The 21,986-nt window shown below is 41.7% G+C and overlaps 1 protein-coding gene across 5 annotated transcripts in view; it reads right to left on the bottom strand.

Moving 5' to 3' along the window:
- The window catches only part of LOC121278461 (V-type proton ATPase subunit C 1-A-like), a 107,021-nt gene that overhangs the window by 18,519 nt on the left and 66,516 nt on the right, over positions 1–21,986 (bottom strand). For 4 of the 5 annotated variants that reach the window (XM_041188914.1, XM_041188911.1, XM_041188913.1 and 1 more), the window contains exon 11: positions 17,559–17,656. The exons of the other annotated variant lie outside the window; for it this stretch is intronic. In XM_041188914.1, the coding sequence (XP_041044848.1) occupies positions 17,559–17,656 (98 nt within the window). The remainder of the gene's footprint in view (positions 1–17,558; positions 17,657–21,986) is intronic. 5 annotated transcript variants of the gene reach the window in all.

Below are 21,986 nucleotides of genomic sequence, written 5' to 3'. Positions count from 1 at the left end.
CAGGAGGCATGACTGTAGTATTAAATGAATACTTTGCATCTGTCTTTACCAAGGAAGAAGATGCTGCGCAGATCATGGTGAAACAGGAGGTAATTAAGACACTTGATGGATTTAAAATTGATAAGGAGGAGATAGTGGATAGGCTGTCTGTACTTAAAGTTGATATGGCACGAGAACTGGATAAAATGTATCCAAGTATATTGAGGGAAGTGAGAATGGAAATTGCGGAGGCACTGACCATAATTTTTCAATCTTCCCTAGACTCAGGAATGGTGCCAGAGGACAGGTGGATTGAAAATATTACACCCTTGTTCAAAAAAGGGTGTAAGTGTAAACATAAGTCCAGCAACTATGGCCAGTCAGTTTATCCTCAGTGGTGGGGATGGTTCTAGAAATAATAATTCAGGACAAAATTAAAAGTCACTTGAACAGGTTAATTGAGGAAAGTCAGCATGGAATTCTTAAGGGCAAATCATGTTTAAGTAACTTGTTTGAATTTTTTGATGAGGTAACAGAGAAGTTTGTAAAGGTAATGCTGATATGTAAATTGCAAAAGGCATTCAATAAAGTGTCACACAATAGACTTGTGAGCAAAGTTATAGTTCATGAAATAAAAGGGACAGAATAGATACAGAATTGGCTGAGGCAGGAAACAGAGTGGTGGTTAATGGAAGTTTTTTGGACTGGAGGAAGGTTTGTAGTGGAGTTCCCCAGAGGTTGGAATTAGGATCCTTGCTCTTCCTGATATATATTAATTGCCTAGACCTTGCTATACAAGCACAATGTCAAAACGTGCAGATGATATGAAACTTGGAAGCATAGTGAACTTGTAAAGGGAGGATAGTGTAGAACTTCAAAAGGACACACTCAGGATTGTGGAATGGATGAACAAGTGGCAGATGAAATTCAGTGCAGAGAAGTGTGAAGTGATTCATTTTGGTAGGAAGAATGCTGAGTGACAATATAAAATAAAGGGTACAACTCTAAAGTGGGTGCTGGGTGTATATGTGTGGAGAAGTTGGGAATATTTTTTTGGAAAAGAGAAGCTTGGGAGGAGATTTGATAGAGGTATACAAAATCATGAGGAGTCTGGACAGAGAAGATGGTGAACAACTGTTCCCATTGGTGGAAGGATCGAGGACAAGAGGGCACAGATTTAAGGTAATTGGCAGAAGGGGTAATGGAGACATGAGGAGAAACTTTTTCATGCAATGAGTGGTTAGGATCTGGAATGCAATGCCTGAGAACGTGGTGGAGGCTAGGTTCAGTTGAGGCATTCAAGAGGAAATTGGATTATTATCTGAAAAGGAAGAAACTGCATGGCTACAGGGAGAAGGCAGGGGAGGGAGCTCTAGGTGAACTGTTCTTACGGAAAGCCGGCACTGACACAACAGGCCCAATGGTCTTCTTCTGTGCTGTAAAAATTCTGTAACTTGAGATTTTCCAGCATCTGGAGCATTTTGCTTATGTCCAGTGCAGGTTGTGAGGCAGTGAGGCATAGGCTTAGGGATATAACAGAAAATTCTAGAAATACAAAGTACGTCCATCAAGATCTGAAAATAAAAACAGTTTAATGGTGATTTTTAGCCAGAGCTGATAAAGAGAAGTGCCACAACTCCTTTATATAATTGGCAAGAGCAAAGAATAGCAAGTGGACAATAATATTAATAACTTTACAAAAAGGCAGCTGATAGCTGTAATAGAATATGAATAGAATTATTTTAGACTTAGAAAAAATACTTTGTCACAGAACTTCTCAGAAATAGGAGTGCCGTCCTTATTTACAGTACCAGTATCTTTTGGTTTAAATAATCATGGGAGAGGAATTTCCAAGATGATTTCATAAGTTTGATAGCACTTCAGCTCCCACTCTCCAAAGCTTAATCATAAATTATATACATCTGAAGACAGAAATACACTATGAAGGAATGTTTACGCCCCACTGATCTATAGCATGCACAATGAAAAAGCTGATGTGGATACACATATATTATTTGGGCAGTTATAATCCATTGGAACAGAAGATATAGATTCTGTTTGACATTTTTGTGGCTGCTGTACTTAGCTCACATTCTGGTTCAAATCCAATTCCTCCAAAAATGGAGTAACTTTATCTTCATTATAAAATGCTATCCACTTTGCTCTATATCCATCAACCTTTACTTTTCTCACTGGAATAATTGAGTTAAGGGTGTAGCAATTTAGTGCTTATGGCACTAGTCTCGTAGCTCAGTGGTGTAACTACAAATTGCATTGTTGTAAGTGTAAATTAAATTGTGATAATCTGTGGGACAGCACCAGAAAAGATTACCATCAAAGTTGCCAGACCCTATTGAAGATCCAACTGTTTTCCTAATGCCTTTCAGGGGTAGGAATCTACTACCCCTATCAGCCCCATTGTAGTTGACAACTAGTGCTCTCTAGGGACCTAGCAAGCCACCTGGTTATAAATAATTGCCACATATCGTAGAGTAAAGGGTTAACATCAGAAGTATACATGATGTTGATGTAATAATGATGTCAAATTACATGACTGAGGAGTAAGCGAGATCTTGAAGAGAACAGAAGCTCTTACCTCGTGTGGAGGTCCAAATGTGTAACATACGAACATAGGAAATGACAGCAGAAGTGAGCCATTCGGCCTCTCGAGCCTGCTTCACCATTCAATAAAATCATGGCTGATTTGTTGGTGTTTCGAATTCAATATTCCCATCTACCCCTGATAACCCCTGATTCCCTTGCCGAACAAGAATCTATCTACCTCTGCCTTAAAAATGTTCAATCACCTCACCTCCACTGCCTTCTGAGGCGCAGAGTTCCAAAGTTGCACAACCCTCCTCATCCCTGTCCTAAAAGGGCAACCCTTAATTTTAAAAAAGTGCCCCCTAGTTCTGGACTCACCCACAGGAGGAAGCATCCTTTCCACATCCACCTTGTCAATACTGTTCAGGATCTTATATACTTCAATCAAGTCACCCCTCAATCTTCTAAACTCCAGTGGAAACAAGACTAGTCTGTCTAACTTTTCCTCATAAGACAACCTGCTCATTCTAGGTGTCCATCAAATAAACTTCCTCTGAACCGCCTCCAATGTATTTACATTCTTCCCTAAATAAGGAGACCAAAACTGCACACAATATTCAAGATGTGGTCTCACCAATGCCCTGTATAAGTGAAGCATAACATCCTTACTTTTATGTTCAATTCCCCGCATAATAAAGGATAGCATTCCATTAGCCTTCTTAATTACTTGCTTTACCTGCACATTAACTTTTTGTGACTCATGCAGTAAAACATCTAGATCCCTCTGCACATTGGAATTCCATAGCATTCTCTGTTTAAGTATTACGCTGCTTTTTTGTTCTTCCTGCTTAAGTGAACAACTTCACATTTTCCCACATTATACTCCATCTGCCAGATTTTTGCCCACTCAATCAACCTACCTATATCTGCCTGTAACCTCCTTATGTCCTCTTCACAACATACTTTCCCTATTGTTCTTTGTGTCAGCTACCATGTCTTCACTCCCCTCATCTAAGTCATTATTATAAGCTGTAAGAAGTTGAGGCCCCAGCGCAGACCCCTGTGGGACTCCACTCATCACATCCTGCCAATCAGAAAAAGATCTATTTATACATACCATTTTCTGCCAGCCAGCTAATCTTCTATCCATGCTAATATTACCCCTTATGCCATGAGCTTTTATTATCTGCAATAACCTTTGATGTGGCACCTTATCAAATGCCTTCTGAAAATCCAAGTACACCACATCTACAGGCTTCCCTTTATCCACAGCGCATTTTACTCCTTCAAAGAACTCCAATTAATGGGTTAAACATGATTTCCCTTTCACAAAACCATGTTGACTCTTGCCGATTACCTTGAGTTTCTCTAAATACCCAGCCATAACCTCCTTAATGATTGATTCTAACACCTGCCCCAAGCAGACAGCATGTTAACTGGCCTATAGTTTCCTGTTTTCTGCCTCCATCTCTTCTTGAATAGAAGGATTATATTTGCTACTTTCCACTCTGATGGAACCTTTCCAGAATCTAGCGAATTTTGGAAAATTAACACCAAGCAACTCATTACTACCTCATTAGCCACCTCTTTTAAGACCCAGGATGAAGTCCATCAGGACCCGGAGACTTGTCAGCCCGCAGCTCCATCAGTTTGCTCAGTAACACCTCCCTAGTGATTGTAGTTTCACCAAGTTTCCCTCTCCCTTCCACCTCCGGATATGCAGCTGTTACTGGAATGTTTTTTTGTATCCTCTATTGTGAAGACAGAGCAGAATATTTGTTCATTTCATCCGCCATTTCCTTATTAGCTACTATTATCCCCACTGTCACTCTCTGGAGGACCAACACTCACTTTACTTTTTTCCTTTTTAAATACCTGTAGAAACTCTTGCCATCCGTTTTTACATTTCTAGCTAGCTTCCTCTTGTACTTTAATTTCTTTCTCCTGATTAACCTTTTAGTCATTCTCTGCTATACTTTATATTCTGACCAATCATCTGACCTGCCACTCATCTTTGCGCAGTTATATGCTTTTTCCTTAAGTTTGATGCTTTCCTTAACTTCTCTAGTTAACCCCTAGGGGTCCTCCTCTTAGAATTTTCCTTTATATTCAGAATGTACTTGTTCTGAGTATTCTGAAATATCCCCATAATTGACTTCCACTGCTTCTCTATTGATCTTTCCCTAGCCTAGTATCCCAGTTCACTTCAGCTAGCGCAGCTTTCATGCCCACGTAGTTGCTCTTATTTAAATTTAAGATACTAGTCTTCTCCCTTCCAAACTGGATGTAAAATTCAGTCATATTGTGGTTGCTGCTACCTAGGGATGCCTTCACTCTGAGGTCATTCATTAATTCTGTCAAATAACATAATACCAAGTCTAATATAACCTCTTCTTTGGTTGGTTCCACAACATGCTGCTCTAAAAAAACACTATCGCAAAGGCATTCTATGAACATCTCATCCAGGCTACTACTGCCAATCTGATTTTTCCAGTTGAAATGTGGATTAAAATCATACATGATTATTGCCATCCCTTTATCACAAGGACTCAATATTTCTTCTTGTATACTTTTATCTACATTGTGGTTACTGTTAGGGAGCCTGAAGACTACTCCTGCTAGTGACTATTATTTATCATCTCCAACCAAACCAATTCCTGATCTCCTGAACCAAGGTCATCTCTAACTATTGCACCAATGCCATCCTTGATCAACAGTGCTACCCCTCCACTTTTACCTAGCTTCCTATTCTTCTTGAATGTCATATACCCGTCAATATTCAGGACTCAATCCTTGTCATCCTGCAGCCATGTCTCCGTAATGACTATCACATCATATTTATTTCCTTCAATGTGTGCTATCAATTCATTTACTTTGTTAATAATGATACACACATTCAGATACAGGGCCTTTAGTTTTGTCTTTTTGCTACCTTTGTAACATTTAGTCTTGACTATTGGTGTATTCTTAGGTTTTATCTTTCAGTCCCTTCCTGCTATTCTATGACTGTCATTTCCCATACTACTATTATGGTTCCTACCTTGAATAGATCCCTTGATTTGCCACATCTACCCAAGTTTGATCCCTCACCCCCTTGTTTAGTTTAAAGCCCTCTCTACTTCCTCAGTTATATGATTCACAAGAATACTCGTCCCAGCACAGTTCAGGTGTAGACCATCCCAACGGTACAGCTCCTACTTTCCCCAGTACTGGTACTAGTGCCCCACAAACTGGAACCTACTTCTCCCACACCAGTCTTTGAGCCATGCATTCATCTCTCTAATCTTAATTGCCCTATGCTAATTTGCCCTATGCTAATCCAGAGATTATTGAGATTATTACCTTTGAGGTTCTACTTCTTAATTTGTTACCTAGCTTCTCATACTGATTATGCAGAATTTCCTTCCTTGTGCTGGCTATGTCATTGGTACTTACATGGACCACAATGACTGAATTGTCCTCCTCCCACTGCAAGTTCCTTTCTAGTCTTGAACAGATGTCCCAAACCCTGGCACCGGGCAGGCAACACAACCTTCTGGACTCTCACTCTTTGCTACAGAGAACAGTGTCAATCCCCTACCACTACATTCCTGTACGCTCCCCCCACTTGAACAGCTTCCTATACCATGGTGCCATGGCCAGCCTGCTCATCCACCTTGCAGACCTCGCTTGCATCCACACAGGTTGTGAGCACCTCAAACCTGTTTGACAACTGCAAAGTCTAAGGCTCCTCAACTACTGTCAGCTCAATCCCATTACCTACCTCATTCATGGTCACATCCTCCTGTCCAACACTGCTGATCAAAACAGACTTCTCCATATTAAGAGGCGTGACCATCTTCTGAAACAAAGTGTCCAGGTATTTCTCTCTCTCCCTTATGCTGCTTAGTGTCTCTAGTTCAGCTTCCAGATCAATAATTCTGATCTGGAATTCCTCAAGCTGCTTACACTTTCTGCAGACGTGTTTGTCGTGAATCGCCTTGGTGGCCAAAAGATCTCACATTTCACAGCTCCAACAAAACACCTGTCCTGCCATTGTTACTTATGTTATTAAATTAACTTCATTTAATTACTTACTTAATTAACTTAGAATAATTCTTATGTATTCCACATCTCTTACCCCTGTGTACCAAATTCTCATGTGAACCTAATTCGCTACTCACTCAGTCTCCATCTCAGCCTGGCATAGTCGCCTGACTCCTTGTGCGCCCTTTATTAACGTTTCTCTGCTCACACATTTTTCAGACTTCTAGAACCTTAACCTGATAACATATAATCACTACTTTCTGATTTACTTTGTCTTCCTGTTTACTTCTTTTTAGCCAGGTATTGCTGTTGGTATGTAAACTGTGGGTTACTATGGATTTTGGAAGGATTACAGCCTATTCTTTAACTTTCGACATCATTATTTTTAGTTGTGTATCTAGACCATTTGTGTTTGTACCCTCACAGCAGGGCATCCAATCAAGCATTGCCAATGACTGATACCCTTAGCAACAGCTAAATGGGCAAAAGTCCAACCCAGGGATTTTATTCTACAATTCAATATAGAAGAGATCATAAGTATAAAAACAGCATACTTTGATGACCTATTACTGAAATCCTGATTAATGAAACGAGCAAGGAGTGCTGTCTTGATCGGACAGAAGGATAACATCCTTAAAAGATATTTTATAGTACAGATTTCAGTAACAACTTATATTTATATTACACTTAAAACATAGAGTGGAATTTTACGCCGATGGGATTTTATGGTCCCGCTGAAGTCAATGGAATTTTGAACAGCTCGCAGCATTTTACTGCTCCACTCCCTCTGCGATGGGGGCCGTAAAATTCCATCCATAATAAAATATCACGAGGCACTTACCAAAGCATTATAAAGCAAAATTTGACACTGAGCCGCGTAAGGCGAAATTAGAGCAGATAGCCAAAAACTTGGTCAAAGAGGCGGGTTTTAAGGTGCATCTTCAAGGGGGAAAGAGAGGTAGAGACCTACCAATGGTGGAGCAATTCTGGCTCAAGAAACCAGAATTAGAGAAGGGCAGATATCTCAGAGGATTGTGAGGCTGGAAGAGATTATGGAGATAGTGCAGGATGAGACCATGGAGGGATTTGGAAACAAGGGTGAGAATTTTAAAATCCAGGCATTGCTTATCCGGGATCCAACGTAGGTCAGCGATCACAGAGCTGATAAGTGAATGGGACTTGGTGCAAGTAAGAACACAGACAGCAGAGTTTTTGATGATCTCAAGTTTACAGAGGGTAACATCTGGGACATCAGCCAGGGGTGTGCTGGAATAGTTAATTTTAGAGTAACAAAGACATGGATGAAGTCTCAGCAGCAGATGAGCTAAGGCAGGCGAGGAATCGAACAAAAATAAAAACAAAAAACTGCGGATGCTGGAAATCCAAAACAAAAACAGAATTACCAGGAAAACCTCAGCAGGTCTGGCAGCATCGGTGGAGAAGAAAAAAGTTGACGTTTCGAGTCCTTATGACCTTTCAACAGAATTGAGTAAAATTAGGAGAGGGGTGAAATATAAGCTGGTTTAAGGTGGTGGGGGGGGTTGGTGGATGAGGGGAGAGAAGTGGTGGGGGGGAGGTGGTGGTTGTAGGGATAAGCAAGCAGTGATAGGAGCAGATAATCAAAAGATGTCACGGACAAAAGAACAAAGAGGTGTTGAAGGTGGTGATATTATCTAAGAGAATGTGCTAATTAAGAATGGTTGGAAGGACACACAAGGTACAGCTCTAGTGGGGGTGGGGTGGAATAAGACTAACAGGGCATAAAAGGTATAGATTTAAAAATAATGGAAATAGGTGGGAAAAGAAAAATCTATATAAATTATTGGAAAAAACAAAAGGGAGGGGGAAGAAACAGAAAGGGGGTGGGGATGGAGGAGGGAGTTCAAGATCTAAAGTTGTTGAATTCAATATTCAGTCCGGAAGGCTATAAAGTGCCTAGTCGGAAGATGAAGTGCTGTTCCTCCAGTTTGCGTTGAGCTTCACTGGAACAATGCAGCAAGCCAAGGACAGACATGTGGGCAAGAGAGCAGGGTGGAGTGTTAAAATGGCAAGCGACAGGGCGGTTTGGGTCGTTCTTGCGGACAGACTGCAGGTGTTCTGCAAAGCGGTTGCCCAGTTTGCATTTGGTCTCTCCAATGTAGAGGAGACCGCATTGGGAGCAACGCATGCAGTAGACTAAGTTGGGGGAAATGCAAATGAAAGGCTGCTTCACTAGAAAGGAGTGTTTGGGCCCTTGGACGGTGAGGAGAGAGGAAGTGAAGGGGCAGGTGTTGCATCTTTTGCGTATGCATAGGGACGTGCTGTAGGTGGAGGTTGAGAAGTAGGGGGTGTTGGAGGAGTGGACCAGGGTGTCCCGGAGGGAACAATCCCTATGAAGGGAAGATGTGTTCGGTGGTGGCATCATGCTGAAGTTGGCGGAAATGGCAGAGGCTGGTGGGGTGATAAGTGAGGACAAGGCGGACCCTATCATGTTTCTGGGAGGGAGGAGAAGGCGTGAGGGCAGATGCGCGGGAGATGAGCCGGACACGGTTGAGGGCCCTGTCAACTACCGTGGGTGGAAAACCTCAGTTAAGGAAGAAGGAGGACATGTCAGAGGAACTGTTTTTGAAGGTAGCATCATCATAACAGATGCGACGGAGGCGAAGGAACTGAGAGAATGGGATGGAGTCCTTACAGGAAGTGGGGTGTGAGGAGCTGTAGTTGAGGTAGCTGTGGGAATCAGTAGGAATCGAGGAATGTTACGAAGGTGGAAATAGGCAGCCTTAATGATTGTGCATATATGTGATCAAAAACTCATCACAGGATTAAATTTGACATCAAGGTTGCGAACAGTTCAGTTCAGTCTCAGACTGTTGCTGAGGGGAGTTAGGGAGTAAGTTGTTAGGCAATGGAGTTTTTAGCGGTGACTGAAGAAAATGATTTCAGTCTTCCCAATATTGAATTGGAGGAAATATTAGGTCATCAGTACAAGTTGCTGTCAGATAAGTAGTCTGATAATTTAGCAACAGTGGAAGAATTGAGAGAGCTGGTGGTGAGGTAGACCTGGGTGTCGTCAGCTTACGCTAACACTTTGTTTTTGGATGATGTTGCTGAGGAGCAACATATACAGTAGATGAGAAATAGAAGAGAGCCAAGGATATATCTTTGGAGAACACCAGATATAACAGTGTGGGAGAAGGAAAAGAAGATATTGCAAGTGATACCCTGGCTATGATTAGGTATTGGCAAGCATCAGTTCCTAGCATGCATGCCACAAAGTCCACCTCATTACATGAAAATCATTTTGTGCTGAACTATCCAAAGCATTAATAGAAACTTATCCTATGATAATGGTAGCCTGCAGATCTTCCTGAAACAGATGATACTGCCAACCCAAGCCTCCGGATTCTGTCCTTCAGTGATTGTCATGTAGCTATATTTGAGTCTGTAACATGTGCAGCATAGCAGTAGATCCAGGCTGTGACCCACTGTTGCCATCTGAAATTTGTGGCAGCCCTTCTTTCCTCCTATTCATTTTCCTTCAGTAAGTAACTTGCCAATGGAGCAAACCTTACTTCGGTCAACTTTCTGACTGTACAAAATTAATGCATGGGAAATTGGGCAGGCTCCGTTATGGTATTCGATCCTTCCAACCTGGTTTTCCTCTAGGCATTCTATTTAATGCACAAACTAGAAAGAGTAAAATCTATCCCTAAAAATTTACGTCAGTGCTTAAAATAAACAGTTTAAAAACTACAATGATACAATGCACCAGTGAAACAGCCAATGTCTTATGGTGTCCAGAGGTCACAGAAAGCATCAAATAAACCAGTAAATACTGTATAATTGTACTGCACAGTCATTCAGGTGCATAATAAAGATGGGAGTATGAATAAGCAAACTTTGCTAGCCCAATGATTCAGATGTCAATTGCAGGAAAAAATCCTGGGCCAGAAGTTCCCCCCATTGAGGGGGGCTGTGCGGGGGTGGGTGGGGGCAGATGCGAACCCGATCGGGGTGCCGCCATTTTACATGGGTGGGCCAATTAAGGCCTGCCTATTATGATGCATGCCCAGAAGTGCTGTGCACTCCCTGTGCAGGTGGGGGCTCCCTGAGTGGTTCCCTTATTTTGCGCATGTGCGCGAAAGAGCACAGAGATTTGTTCCAGTCTTAAATTTTAAAATAAAGGATTTTTAAACTTTTAAAACATGTCCCCTCATGTGACACTATTAAATGAGCTGGGACATGTCAAAGAATAAATGTATAAATTTTTGTTAGATTTTAAAACGGTTCATGAAACCTCATCCCGCCCGTGGATGAGGTTCCATGAAAAACGTGAAGGCCGCCTGGGCTCTTTGCCTGCTCACCAACCTTATGGTTGGACGGGCAGCTCAGTAAATTGAGTTAATTAGTTTTTAATAGGCCTTTGACAGTTCGACGGACGCGTAGCCGACTCCCCGCCAAACTGACAATCTAAATGATGCGCGGCGATGTCAGGACACATGCCTGACATCGTCGCGTGTCATTTTACGTGTCGGCAAGCGGGCCCCACCTCCCGCTCATCAATGGAAAAGTGCTGCCCCTGGACAATTTATGTTCCTGTTTTGGGATATTTGGATAAGTCCAGAGTTATTCGATAGGACTCTGAAAGCATAAACATAAAGCTGCCAGCTTTAGAAATTTGACTAGAATTAACCTCTTTTTTGATTCTATGGGGAGAATTTTCACGTCAGCGTGTAGGGGCAGGCCTGGCATGCCAACGCATAAAATGACACACGGTGACGTCTGGCGTGTGTCCCGACATCACCGCGCGTCATTCAGATCTTTCATTCGGCGGGTGTGAGCCAGAGGCGGCTGCGCGCCCGCCAAACTGTCAAAGACCTTAAGGTTGGCGGCAGGCAAAGAGCCCAAGTGGCCTTCACATTTTTCAGGAAACCTCATCCGCGGGCGGGATGAGGTTTCCTGAAGGTTTTATTAAATAAATAATGAATTTTTCCACAATTCATAAACATTTCCCAGCTCATGTAACACTGACACATGAGGGCACCTGTGTATATAATTTTAATTTTTCTTTATTCAAAAATGTCAACATGTACTTAATCTCCCTGAGGCAGCTCCGAACCTTAGAGAGATTTTGGTGCTCTTTCGTGCGCATGCACGAAAGAGCGCAGGCTCCGACTCTCCCTCTTCCCCCCTGCCCACACAGGTAGTGCTGAGCGCTTTCGGCCATGTGTCACACAGGGCGGGTCTTAATTGGTACGCCCACATAAAATGGTAGCGGGCAGCAATTGGCTCCACGCCCTCTCCCGACTGGCAGCCCGCCTGACATGGGGAAAATTCTTCCCTATATCTATTTCTGTTTTATTTAAATTAAGTTGAGTGGGCAATGACAGAACTAGACTGACAGAGTTGATGGGTTAATACCAGGTTAATACTGGGTTAATACTCAGTTAACAGCAATGTGACTGACTCTTAAATGCCCTCTGAAATGGCCTAGCAAGCCACTCAGTTGTATCAAACCACTACAAAGTCTACAAAAAGGAATGAAACCAGAACAAATACCCAGCATCAACCCAGGCACCGGAAGCGACAATAGCAAACCCAGCCCTGTTGACGCAGCATTTATTGCCCCTCCCCAGTTGCCCTTGAGAAGGTGGTGGTGAGCTGCCTTCTTGAACCGCTGCAGTCCATGTGGTGTAGGTACACCCACAATGCTGTTAGGGAAGGAGTTCCAAGATTTTGACCCAGTGACAGTGAAGGTATGGCAATGTATTTCCAAGTCAGGATGCTGAGTGGCTTGGGGGGAAACTTACAGGTCGTGGTGTTCCCATGTATCTGCTGCCCTTGTCCTTCTAGATGGTAATGGTCGTGGGTTTGGAAGGTGCTGTCCAATGAGCCTCGGTGAGTTCCTGCATTGCATCATGTAGATGGTACACACTGCTGCCACTGTCGAGTTTCTTAAGTGTTGCTGGAGCTGCAGGCAAGTGGAGAGTATTCCATCACACTCCTGACCTGTGCCTTGTAGATGGTGGACAGGCTTTGGGGAATCAGGAAGTGAGTTACTCATCGCAGGACTCCTAGCCTCTGCTAGGGGAGGCGATGAAGTAGTGGTATTGTCGGTGGTTTATTAATTCAGAGACCCAGGGTAATTGAACCTGGGTTCAATCCCACCATGGGAATTTGGATTCAATAAAAATCTGGAATTAATTGTCAATGGTTGTAAAAAAGATTAAAATTGGATTAATTGTCGATTGTTGTAAAAGCCCATCCGGTTCACTAACGCCCTTTAAGGAAGGAACTTTGCTGGTCCGGTCTACATATGACTCCAGACCCACAGCAATGTGGTGGACTCTTAAATGCCCTGTGAACTATCCAGCAATGCCCACATCCCCTGAATGAATTTTAAAAAAACAATTTTAAGCTAGAAGTGCCAAGTGGATGATCCATCTCAGCCCCTTCCAGAGGTCCCCAGCAACATAGATACCAGTTTTCAGCCAATGTGATTCACTCCACATGATATCAAGAAGGCCATATAAATACTGTGGCTACAAGAGCAGGTCAGAGGCAGGGAATACTGTGGAAAATGGCTCACCATCTACAAGGCACAAGTCAGGAATGTGGTGGAGTACTTGCCTGGATGAGTGCAGCTCCATCAACACTCAGGAAGCTTGACACCATCCAGGACAAAGCAGCCTGCTTGATTGGCACCCCATCCACTACCTTTGATATTTACTCCCTCCACCACTGATGCACAGTGGCAGCAGTGTGTACCACCTACAAGCTGCACTGCAGGAACTCATGATGGCTCCTTTGATAGCACCTTCCGAACCTGTGACCTCCACTATCTAGAAGGACAAGGGAAACAGATAAGATACATGGGAACACCACCACTTGCAAGTTCCCCTCTAAGCCACACACCATCCTGACTTGGAACTATATCGCCATTCCTTCACTGTTGCTGGGTCAAAATTCTGGAACCAACCCCCCCCCACCCCCCACTCAATCCCCCCAATAGCACTATGTGTGTACCTACACCAAATGGACTGCAGCTGTTCAAGAAGGTGGCTCACCACCATCTTTTCAATTAGGGCCGGACAATAAAACAAAATGCTGGCCTAGCTAGCGACACCCAAGTCCCATTAAAGAATAAAAAAAAATTAACTGAAATGAAAAATTACCATAAATCTAACTGCCGCACTTACAAATATTAATTTGTTTGCTCGCACTTCCAAACTAATCCCAGCAGTGCATATTATTTAAATCGAATATAAATTTAAAATCTACAGAAATAAATAAAAACTTGCATTTATATTGCACCTTTAATGTAGAAAAGCTTCCCTTGAACTTGGCAAAAGAGATATCAGGCACAAATGTGTGTCAAGACATTGAAAGAGATCTTTGAAGAGGTGACATGTTTTATGGAGGGCTTAAAGGAGAAGAGGAAGATAGAGAGGTTTAGGGAGGGAATTCCAGAGCATGAAGCCTGAAAACATTATTAGATGGTGGAATATACAGTCAGGAGAGGAGGATTCAATAAGGGCAGTGTGTTGCCACCTACTAGCCAAGTTTCTATCAAAGCCACAATATCAATGCAATTCAAAAACAGAATTACCTGGAAAAACTCAGCAGGTCTGGCAGCATCGGCGGAGAAGAAAAGAGTTGATGTTTTGAGTCCTCATGACCCTTCAACAGAAGAGTCTTTTCTTCTCTTTTCTTTTCTTCTCCGCCGATGCTGCCAGACCTGCTGAGTTTTTCCAGGTAATTCTGTTTTTGTTTTGGATTTCCAGCATCTGCAGTTTTTTTGTTTTTATATCAATGCAATTGTCCACTATAAGGTTGTGGATGACAAGAGCCTTCTTCACAAGTAAAGACACTCTGAAAGAAAATACGGAGAGGGCCATTTGCTGGTAATCCACTAACAAGAGTCCAAGTTGGCAGCGTCTGATGTCTTGATTGTTCCTTGGTAGAGACGCAGGGGTTAGTTGTGGAGTTATCCCTGGGGATTCTGGTCGGGGGGAGAAGAGTAGGGGGCCAGAGGTACAGTAGTAACAATAGGTTTATAATTCTTCATAATTATTAAAGAGTACCAGTGATGACAGTCTCATAAAGATTTCATTAAAGACATTAAATAAATTATACAACACTTTATTTTTCTGACTTGCCAAATTTAGTATGGGCCTGAAGAATGGTAGATATGTCAGTCTTGTCCTTCAGCTGTTCTGTCTTTGCACAGTTTGGCAGAGAGAAATTCATCTGTCATTTCAGAATTCACAGAATTTTAACAACACAGAAGGAGGCCATTCGGCCCATCGTGTCTGCACCGGCTCTCCAAATGAGCATTATGACCTAGTGCTATTGCCCTGCTTTTTCCCCTTACCCTGCACATTGTTTCTATTCAAATAATCATCTAATGCCCTCTTGAGTGCCTCGATTGAATCTGCCTCCACCACACTTCCAGGCAGTGCTTTCCAGACCCAAACCACTCATATGAAAAAGGTTTTTCTCACATTATATCTGCTTCTTTTGCAAATCACTTTAAATCTGTGCCCTCTTGTTCTTGATCCTTTTACGAGCGGGAACAGCTTCTCCTTCTCTACTCTGTCCAGTCCACTCATGATTTTGAACATCTCTATCAAATCTCCTCTTAGCCTTCTTCTCTCCAAGGAAAACAGCCCCAGCCTCTCCAATCTATCCTCACAGCTGAAGGTGCATTTCTGAAATAGCTTCCAGAACAAAATTAAATTAAATTTTCAACTCGTTGTAAGATTTGAGATCTTACACCAGAATGGATTTTAGATATTTCTGCTTCAAAGTGCAAGTCTACACAATATTATTGTTGCATTTTTCAGGAGTTAAATATGATGACTTTGGGTTACTATGGGTCACAAGAAAAGCTAGATAACAGGTGATTTTAGTGCTTTCAATGTGTTTTATCTTCAAAGCTGTCTTTAATTCCTGCATGATGCAGCCAGCGAGTCAGACAGAAAATGGAATAATTTTCATTCTTAGCTCTGAACTGCATTTGGAAGCTGGGGCAACATTTTCCCTCTGTTGGGGGGGGAAGTGCGGGAGCGGGCGCGGGTGGGCGGCCTTCCGATCAGCGCCCCCGGTCAGAGGGGGCACCGCCAATTTACACGGGTGGGCCAATTAAGGCTGTTCTGTCTTTGCACAGTTTGGCAGAGAGAAATTCATCTGTCATTTCAGAATTCACAGAATTTTAACGACACAAAAGGAGGCTATTTGGCCCATCGTGACTGCACTGGCTCTCCAAATGAGCATTATGACCTAGTGCGCTCCCTATACAGGCGGGGGTATTCCCTCAGCCGGGAGTGCGCTCTTTCGTGCGCATGCTGCCTCAGGGAGATTGGCTCCGATTGAATACTTCGAATAAAGGTGATTAAAAAATTTCTCTGCCATGTCCCCTCATGTGACACTGTCCCCGCGTCATTTTACGCGTCGGCAAGTGGACACTGCCCCGCTCACCGACCGGAAGATGCTGCCCCTGGTGAAACAATGGTGCTAGTGGGTGTTGTTAACTGAATTTTGCAGAGGGAAGGAAGGCATATTTACCAGCCAGCTGCTGGAAGCGGAGAGGAGAGAGGCACTTTAGAGGACGGGTTGTACCTCCAGAAACAGCAGCAGGCAAGAGAGGAAGCAACAGAAACTGGATGGAACAATCAGACTCCATAGTACCTGGTGTGCCCCTTGCATTGTGCCGCCAAGTAGGTATACAAAGACCAAAATCCCAAGAGGCTATCTGTGAAAGATTGCCATCAGCTGGAACACTTATTTCTCGCAGTTATTTATGTTTCAGAATCACACAGAAGGAGGAAATCACAAGAACAGATGAGAAAATTCAGCCCAAGTGAGTAATTCAAATTCACGTTAGTTAACATAGGATATAACATTATGCACAAGGACCCAATATGGATATAAATCTGTGACTTCCCTGGACTCTTGGGAAGCTTGAAAATATAGCCCTTTCAAGTTGTTGCTGTTTGTTACTAAAAGTGATGAGATAATTTCCACCACTGAATGATGCATCTGTGGCTTCTTTAATACATTGCCGGATAGCAAACTAACGATCACTGCAAATGTCTATAACACTAGACTGGAAGAAGCATAAAAACTATGACTACTAGTTACAGTCTGTCATCCTGAAACTGACCAGTGTATTCCTACTCTGTTTTCTGCCCATAAAAACAATCCTGAGTCTATGCTAATACATTACCCCAATCCCACGAGCCATAAGCTTGTGCGACAACCTCTTGTATGGCACCTGATTGAATATCTTCTGAAATTCCAAATATATAACATCCACTGGTTCCCTCTTCCCTATCTTGCTTGTTATAACTTCAAAAACCTCTAATAGATTTCAAAATTACTATTTCCCTTTCCTAAAACCGTGTGGACTCTGCCTAATCATATTGTGATTATCTAAGTGCCCTGTTATGATGTCCTTAATAATAGATTTTCACATTTTTTCTTCTATTGTTATCAGACTAACTGTCCTATAGTTCCTATTTTCTCTCAGTACAGTAGATCCACTTTGATCCACTGCAAAAGAATGGCATAGTGCACCATGAGGTCACCTATTATTAAAAGCAGCTCTTTCCTGCTCCTGCTGTCTTAAAATTAACAGTGCTCACCATTAAAAAAGACACAATGGGCTGTAGTGTATATACTGCAGCCTCTGTGGCAATGACAATTTAGTATGTGAGCTAGCAATCTATGATTCACATTATGCGTTAGCATCAAAATATGATGAAATGTGCTATTTAGAAGCCATTATACTGGAAAGATAAGGACAATGAATCTCATGCATGTCCTCAGTGCTGTAGCATTTGGACTCAACTTTCACTTCACAACAGTTAGCACCTATTGAAACCAACGCTCTGTGGGCTCTGGAAATGACATAAAAATAATTATTCAATAACATGTCAACAGTGCAATTAATTTCTAGGCTGTGGTGATAATGTCTAAAAGGAAATGCATTCAGTGATTTGTAGAGATAAACAAATATTACATACCTAAGGACAGATTCAACAAAAACTCTTAAAGCTTTTATGTGAATCCAGGCAATATATGCTTCACTAAAATTAACTTTTAGCCAACGCAGCAAAGGACCCTGGAAATGAACATCATATAAGATTAAGTAATAAATTTAGGTAGGCATGTTTTGTTGAAACTAATTGCATATTTGTCACAATTCATTTTTGATATCTATGTGCTACCTTTACCCAAGAAAGTTTATTTACTCCTATTTTGAATTATACCACATGTATAGGGGCTGATATCATGTCCTTAATGTTCCATGTGGATCAGTTCACTGGGCACAATTAATCAGAAAAAGGGTTGAAATTCATTATGTATTTTGTGCATGGTGTGTTTTTCTGGTGGTTTAGGAAAAAGGAAAGGTTGAAAAAGCCTTCTAAGAAGATTTAGTAAACACTTTCAAGATGATTTCTGCAATATTTTATTCTGTGGAATGCCTGTTCTTCTAAATCTTTGTAGCAATTTCCCTATTGCTGGTAGCAATGTGATTACCAATACCCCCATTTGATACATTTGAAAGAAGAGAAGAACTTAACAGTGATAACAAGCAAGTCAAGAGGTGCACTATAGCCACCTGCTAGTGGTCACACACCCATATCTGAAGAAGCGAAAATACCTCACTGCCAAACAATTCATACATGGAGAGGTTCCAGTTCTCAAGGCTGGTTGGAATAGATATGTATGAAAACTTGATTAGTAGTTACGCTGGCTAATCAGGCCTGCACACATACCTGTTCCAACATCATGTCCAGCTTTATGCAATGTTATATGAAAAAAAAATCAAGTGTGATTTGCAACCAACAAAGCCCACCTAGTTTGCAACTGCTGTTATTGTCACATCTACCTAACAACAACTGTTGGGGAATTGTCTTCAAAGGATCCAGGCCAGCAGAAAGCAAGATGAAGAATTATGCTATCTGCTTTTAAAGCACCTGCTGCTAACACATAGTGTAGAAATAGCAGTACCAAAGGTTAGAATTCCCCCATTGATCACTCTATTCTGTGTTATGAGTTTGTGGCTCATGTGTTTTAGAATATACCTTTTAGTTTTAGAATATAACTTGTAGTTTTAAGAATTAAACTTTAATTCCAGAAGATGGGATAAAATAAAGCAAGCTTAGGGTCTCTAACCCTCAAAGGATTGGGGGCCATGTTGACTTAAGAGGTTAACAGCTAGAAAACTAAAATCATAAAACAGCAGGTGAGCTTACTTAGCTGGAGAGCTAGAGACATGATGTCTGCAATGCTTGCAAAGAAAGGCATTCCAAGGAGATATTTTTGCTTTGGGAGTTAGAGCTAAATTAGTTTAAAAGCATTCAGTGAACCCTGAAAGGTTGTAAAACCCATTAACTTCATCAGATCAAATTATCCCATAAGGGATAATTAACTGAAAGGTCAGTTTGAGGACAGCCCAGAGCAGCATCATTAAGGAAATGGCTGGAGATTAGTGAAGCTCTCTGGTTTCAATTTATCTGGTTGTTTACTGGGAGAATTAGTTGCAGTATGGACCTGGTATGGTTTGCAGCTCACTAATAGGTAGCGGAAGTAAATGATTGTTAGCTAGGCCTGGGCTGCAAGCACAGAGCAGAGTTGGAGCCAAGGAGAATTCTCCAGAGGACTGTGCCATATTTATGGGTGGTCCCTGCAGAAGTAAATAACTTTTAAGATTGATGTGTCTTTTAAGAGAATTCTAGAGGGTATTAAGAACTAAATCTGAGTGCATAACATACATAGTTATAAACCATATCATTATGTTAATAACGCTTGTTTTGTTTCATTTGTTCTATATACAATAAAGTTTGTGTTTTTTAAGTGAACCCTTATAATGTAGTTCTATTGGTTAAAATGAGGTGTTTGGATTTCTTTTTAAATGTTAACAGTCCCTAACTGGATTGTGACATATGCAAATTGTTTTTATTGTCCCCATCCCTTGAATTTTACTTGCAATCTTCTACTCATGCCACTAGTGTGCTCCCTACACCCACCTAAGTCTTCTCTTGGATTTGTGAGTAATTATACATATTAGCTGACCCACAAAATGTGGTTGCTACTAGAACCAGTTCACAACCACTTAGAACTGAATTACACCAGCAGACAAAGATCAACCCTATGGACTCTAACTTAGTGGCTTGTATACAATTATTTTTTCTTATTTTTGCTGATTTTTAATCATTACCGCTTTTCAACATGTCAATGTTTCACAACGCTACAGCTGGTGACAATTTTCTGTTTCTAACAAAGCTCAACAGGTTTGAAATTGATCATTGTCAATACTGCAAAGCAGGCTCATAGCTCACCACCACCTTCTCAAGGGCAATTAGGAATGGGCAATAAATGCTGGCCTAGCCAGTAACGCCCACATCCCATAAAGGAAATTTTAAAAACTTTCTACTGCACCCAGTTTTCCTTTCCTTTGAAATTAATGGGAAGGAAAATCAGGTGTGGTGCAAAACAGGCTGCCAATTCACTATCAGCTTGTTCCGTGCTACTGGTGGTGACCAATTTCATCCCAGCATGTAGTATATTTCTCACTCCCAGTGAATCTGGTTGTGTATTGTTAACATTAATTGTAAATATAAATCCAATCAAAATTGTTAGGCTATCTCATAATTATTGTGCTTTCCTAATATTTATGGCATGAGCAAGATTGATGATTGCAGCTGAAGAGGATCTGGAGTGGATCTGGGGCAGAGAGGAACTGATGCATGTGACCATGACCGCATCACAGATTCTTGGAGCCAAGAATATTAGCACATTTTGGCCAGATTCCCATGCCATTTTCAGCATAACCAGTGTGCTCATCTCAGAGGAGGGACATAACTGTGGTATAAAGTTGCAGCGTAAGGCATGTCACTGCGTTAACTGAAGATTAAAAAATAAATTTCAAACTATGTTGCTGCTTTGTAAAGAAATTAGCTTTATACCATATAAGTCACGTTATACTACTCTGTTGCTAAATCCATAAGGTCTAATTAATATAAATAAGGGCCCTTCTGAGAACCAGTACAGACAAATTCCCTTTAAGCATATTCTGAGGTCAATTAGAAGGCCTTTGACAAGTAGTTATAAATCTAAATCTCACCCGAAGATAGAAAAAACAGCATAAAACAAGTGAGTTTCTTCCTTTATTTTTAAAGATTGTTTTGTAATTTCTGAAGCATCATTTTTATATTAGTAGGTTCCCATGGTATTCCTAACAAGGCAAAGAATGTTTTGTTATATAATAGGGTGTTATACCCCATGACATTAGTGGCATTCATTTATTGTTATTGAATAGGTGAAATTTAATTTTTAGTACATATATTCTCGGATTTTTAGCCTGTGTTTGGAGCACCAAATTCGGTGATTCTATCATTTTTTCCTGTGAAAACCATTTATCAGCAGTCTTCTGCTATTATGTTGTTTGCAGGTGGGTATCAAATGTATAACAACATTGCAGAAGTGTGGAGCACTGCCATTTAGAAGATCTGGAGAATAAAGGCAGAATTTTTCATATGGCGGGTGGGCTTACGGGAGCGGGCGAGGGTGGGCACGGAGCCGATCACCACCTGCGATTGGCTCCGTGCCATTTTACATGGGCAGGACAATTAAGGCCCGCCCTGTGTAATATGTGGTCGGTTGCACTCAGCGCTACCGGTGCGGGTGAGGGGAGGAGGGAGAGTTGGGACCAGCATTCTTTCTTGCATGCGAGCGAAAGAGCGCTTCAATCTCCCTGAGGCATGGAGCTGCCTCAGGGAGATTGAATCAATGTTCAAAAAATTAAATCAAAGGTTTATAAATTGATTTAAACATGTCCCCATGAGTTGGGACATGTTTTTGTATTAATTAAATTTTTATTTATTAATTTAATAAAACCTTTAGGAAACTTCATCCCACTCATGGATGAGGTTTCCTAAAAAGCGCGAAGGCCGCTTGGCCTTTTCGCCTGCCCGCCAACCTTAAGATTGGACAGGCAGCATTTATAATAACCTTAATTCAATCCTTAATGGCCTTAATAGGCTGTTTACATATCGGCAGGCGTGCAGCCGACTCCAGCACACACCCGCCGACCGACCCGACGTCATCACGCGTCATTTTATATGTCAGCGTGTCGGGCCCAACCCCACACGCCAACTGAAAAATTCTGCCCTACGTTATCTGTCATGAGATCTAGCAACAGAGTGGGAAGATATTTGGCCTTTCAGTAAGGGTGGGGTGGAAGAGTTTGATTGAAGTAGAGTGGTGGTGTTGGAGCACTGTGCTGAGATTTTTCAGAACTGGAATAATCTTAGAATTGACTTTGGGAATTTGTGAGATTTGTGGGAATGGGTTGTATGACCTATCTACACTTAATGAAGGGGTCCTGAAATTCTTAGGGTTTGGGTTGAGGAATACCATTTTGTAGAAATCGGATGGGATCTTAG

Source organism: Carcharodon carcharias, chromosome 5, assembly GCF_017639515.1.
Source record: "Carcharodon carcharias isolate sCarCar2 chromosome 5, sCarCar2.pri, whole genome shotgun sequence".
Lineage (NCBI taxonomy): Eukaryota > Metazoa > Chordata > Chondrichthyes > Lamniformes > Lamnidae > Carcharodon > Carcharodon carcharias.
The sequence above is the reverse complement of the archived record's forward strand: the minus strand, read 5'-3'. Positions and strand labels throughout refer to the sequence as shown.